This window comes from Pterocles gutturalis, unplaced genomic scaffold (genome assembly GCF_000699245.1).
Source record: "Pterocles gutturalis isolate BGI_N339 unplaced genomic scaffold, ASM69924v1 scaffold12730, whole genome shotgun sequence".
Taxonomy (NCBI): Eukaryota; Metazoa; Chordata; class Aves; order Pterocliformes; family Pteroclidae; genus Pterocles; species Pterocles gutturalis.
This window is the reverse complement of record NW_010145979.1, coordinates 1636-2551: the sequence shown is the minus strand read 5'-3', so window position 1 is coordinate 2551 and position 916 is coordinate 1636. Positions and strand designations below refer to the sequence as shown.

Genomic DNA, 916 nt, shown 5'->3' with positions numbered 1-916 from the left:
CGAATGGGGCTGAACACCACAGACAGCCTGGAGCTGCTCTCTGTCCCTGATCAGTCCATCGCCCAGGAGGTGGTGGGCCTCCTCTGCATGGTCCTCCTCACCCTCACCGCCCTGGTGGCCAACACCGTGGTGATGCTCGTCATTCTCAAAACCCCCCTTCTCAGGAAGTTCATCTTTGTCTGTCACCTCTGTGCGGTCAATCTCCTCTCTGCCATTTTCCTGATGCCCCTGGGGATCATTTCCAGCTCCTCGTGCTTCAACAGGGTGATCTACAGCATTGCCGAGTGCCAGGGCTTGATATTCCTGAATATCTGCTTTATCAGTGCTTCCATCCTCACCATCTCCATCATCAGCGTGGAGCGGTACTACTACATCGTCCACCCCCTGAGATATGAGGTCAAGATGACCATCAGGCTGGCAGTGGCCGGAGTCATCTTCATTTGGGTCAAGTCTGTTCTCATCACGGTCTTGGCACTGGTGGGCTGGCCTCAAGGCAACGGGGCCACCAGCGCCAGCCGCTGCACAGTCTACTGGAGCCCTGGGGCCCACAAGAAGGTTTTCGTGATTATCTTCAGCATCGCCTGCTTTGTGCTGCCCACCATCATCATTTTTGCTGTCTACTGCAGTGTGTACCGTGTGGCCCGCATGGCGTCCCTGCAGCACGCCCCTGTGCCAGCACAGGCCCCTGCCCCCAGACACCGATCCAACTCCATTGCCAGCCAGGTGACCATCATCACCACCAGGAACCTGCCGCTGCCCAGGCTGACACCAGAGCGCTTTTTGGGAAGCAACAAGGCCATCCTCACCTTGGTCCTCATTGTGGGACAGTTCCTGTGCTGCTGGCTGCCCTTCTTCGCTTTCCACTTGCACTCCTCTGTCACCACTGGCACGGCGGGGGGGGGGCGCCGGGGGAGGG

The 916-nt window shown here is 58.6% G+C and overlaps 1 protein-coding gene across 1 annotated transcript in view; it reads left to right on the top strand.

The window, feature by feature from the left end:
- LOC104470589 (probable G-protein coupled receptor) overlaps positions 1 to 916 on the top strand; it is a gene marked incomplete at its 5' end in the record, with an annotated part of 2380 nt that overhangs the window by 1176 nt on the left and 288 nt on the right. The window contains one exon of the mRNA XM_010085561.1: positions 1 to 886. This exon is cut by the window's left edge and continues 1 nt beyond it. Coding sequence (XP_010083863.1) covers positions 1 to 886 — 886 coding nt within the window. The remainder of the gene's footprint in view (positions 887 to 916) is intronic.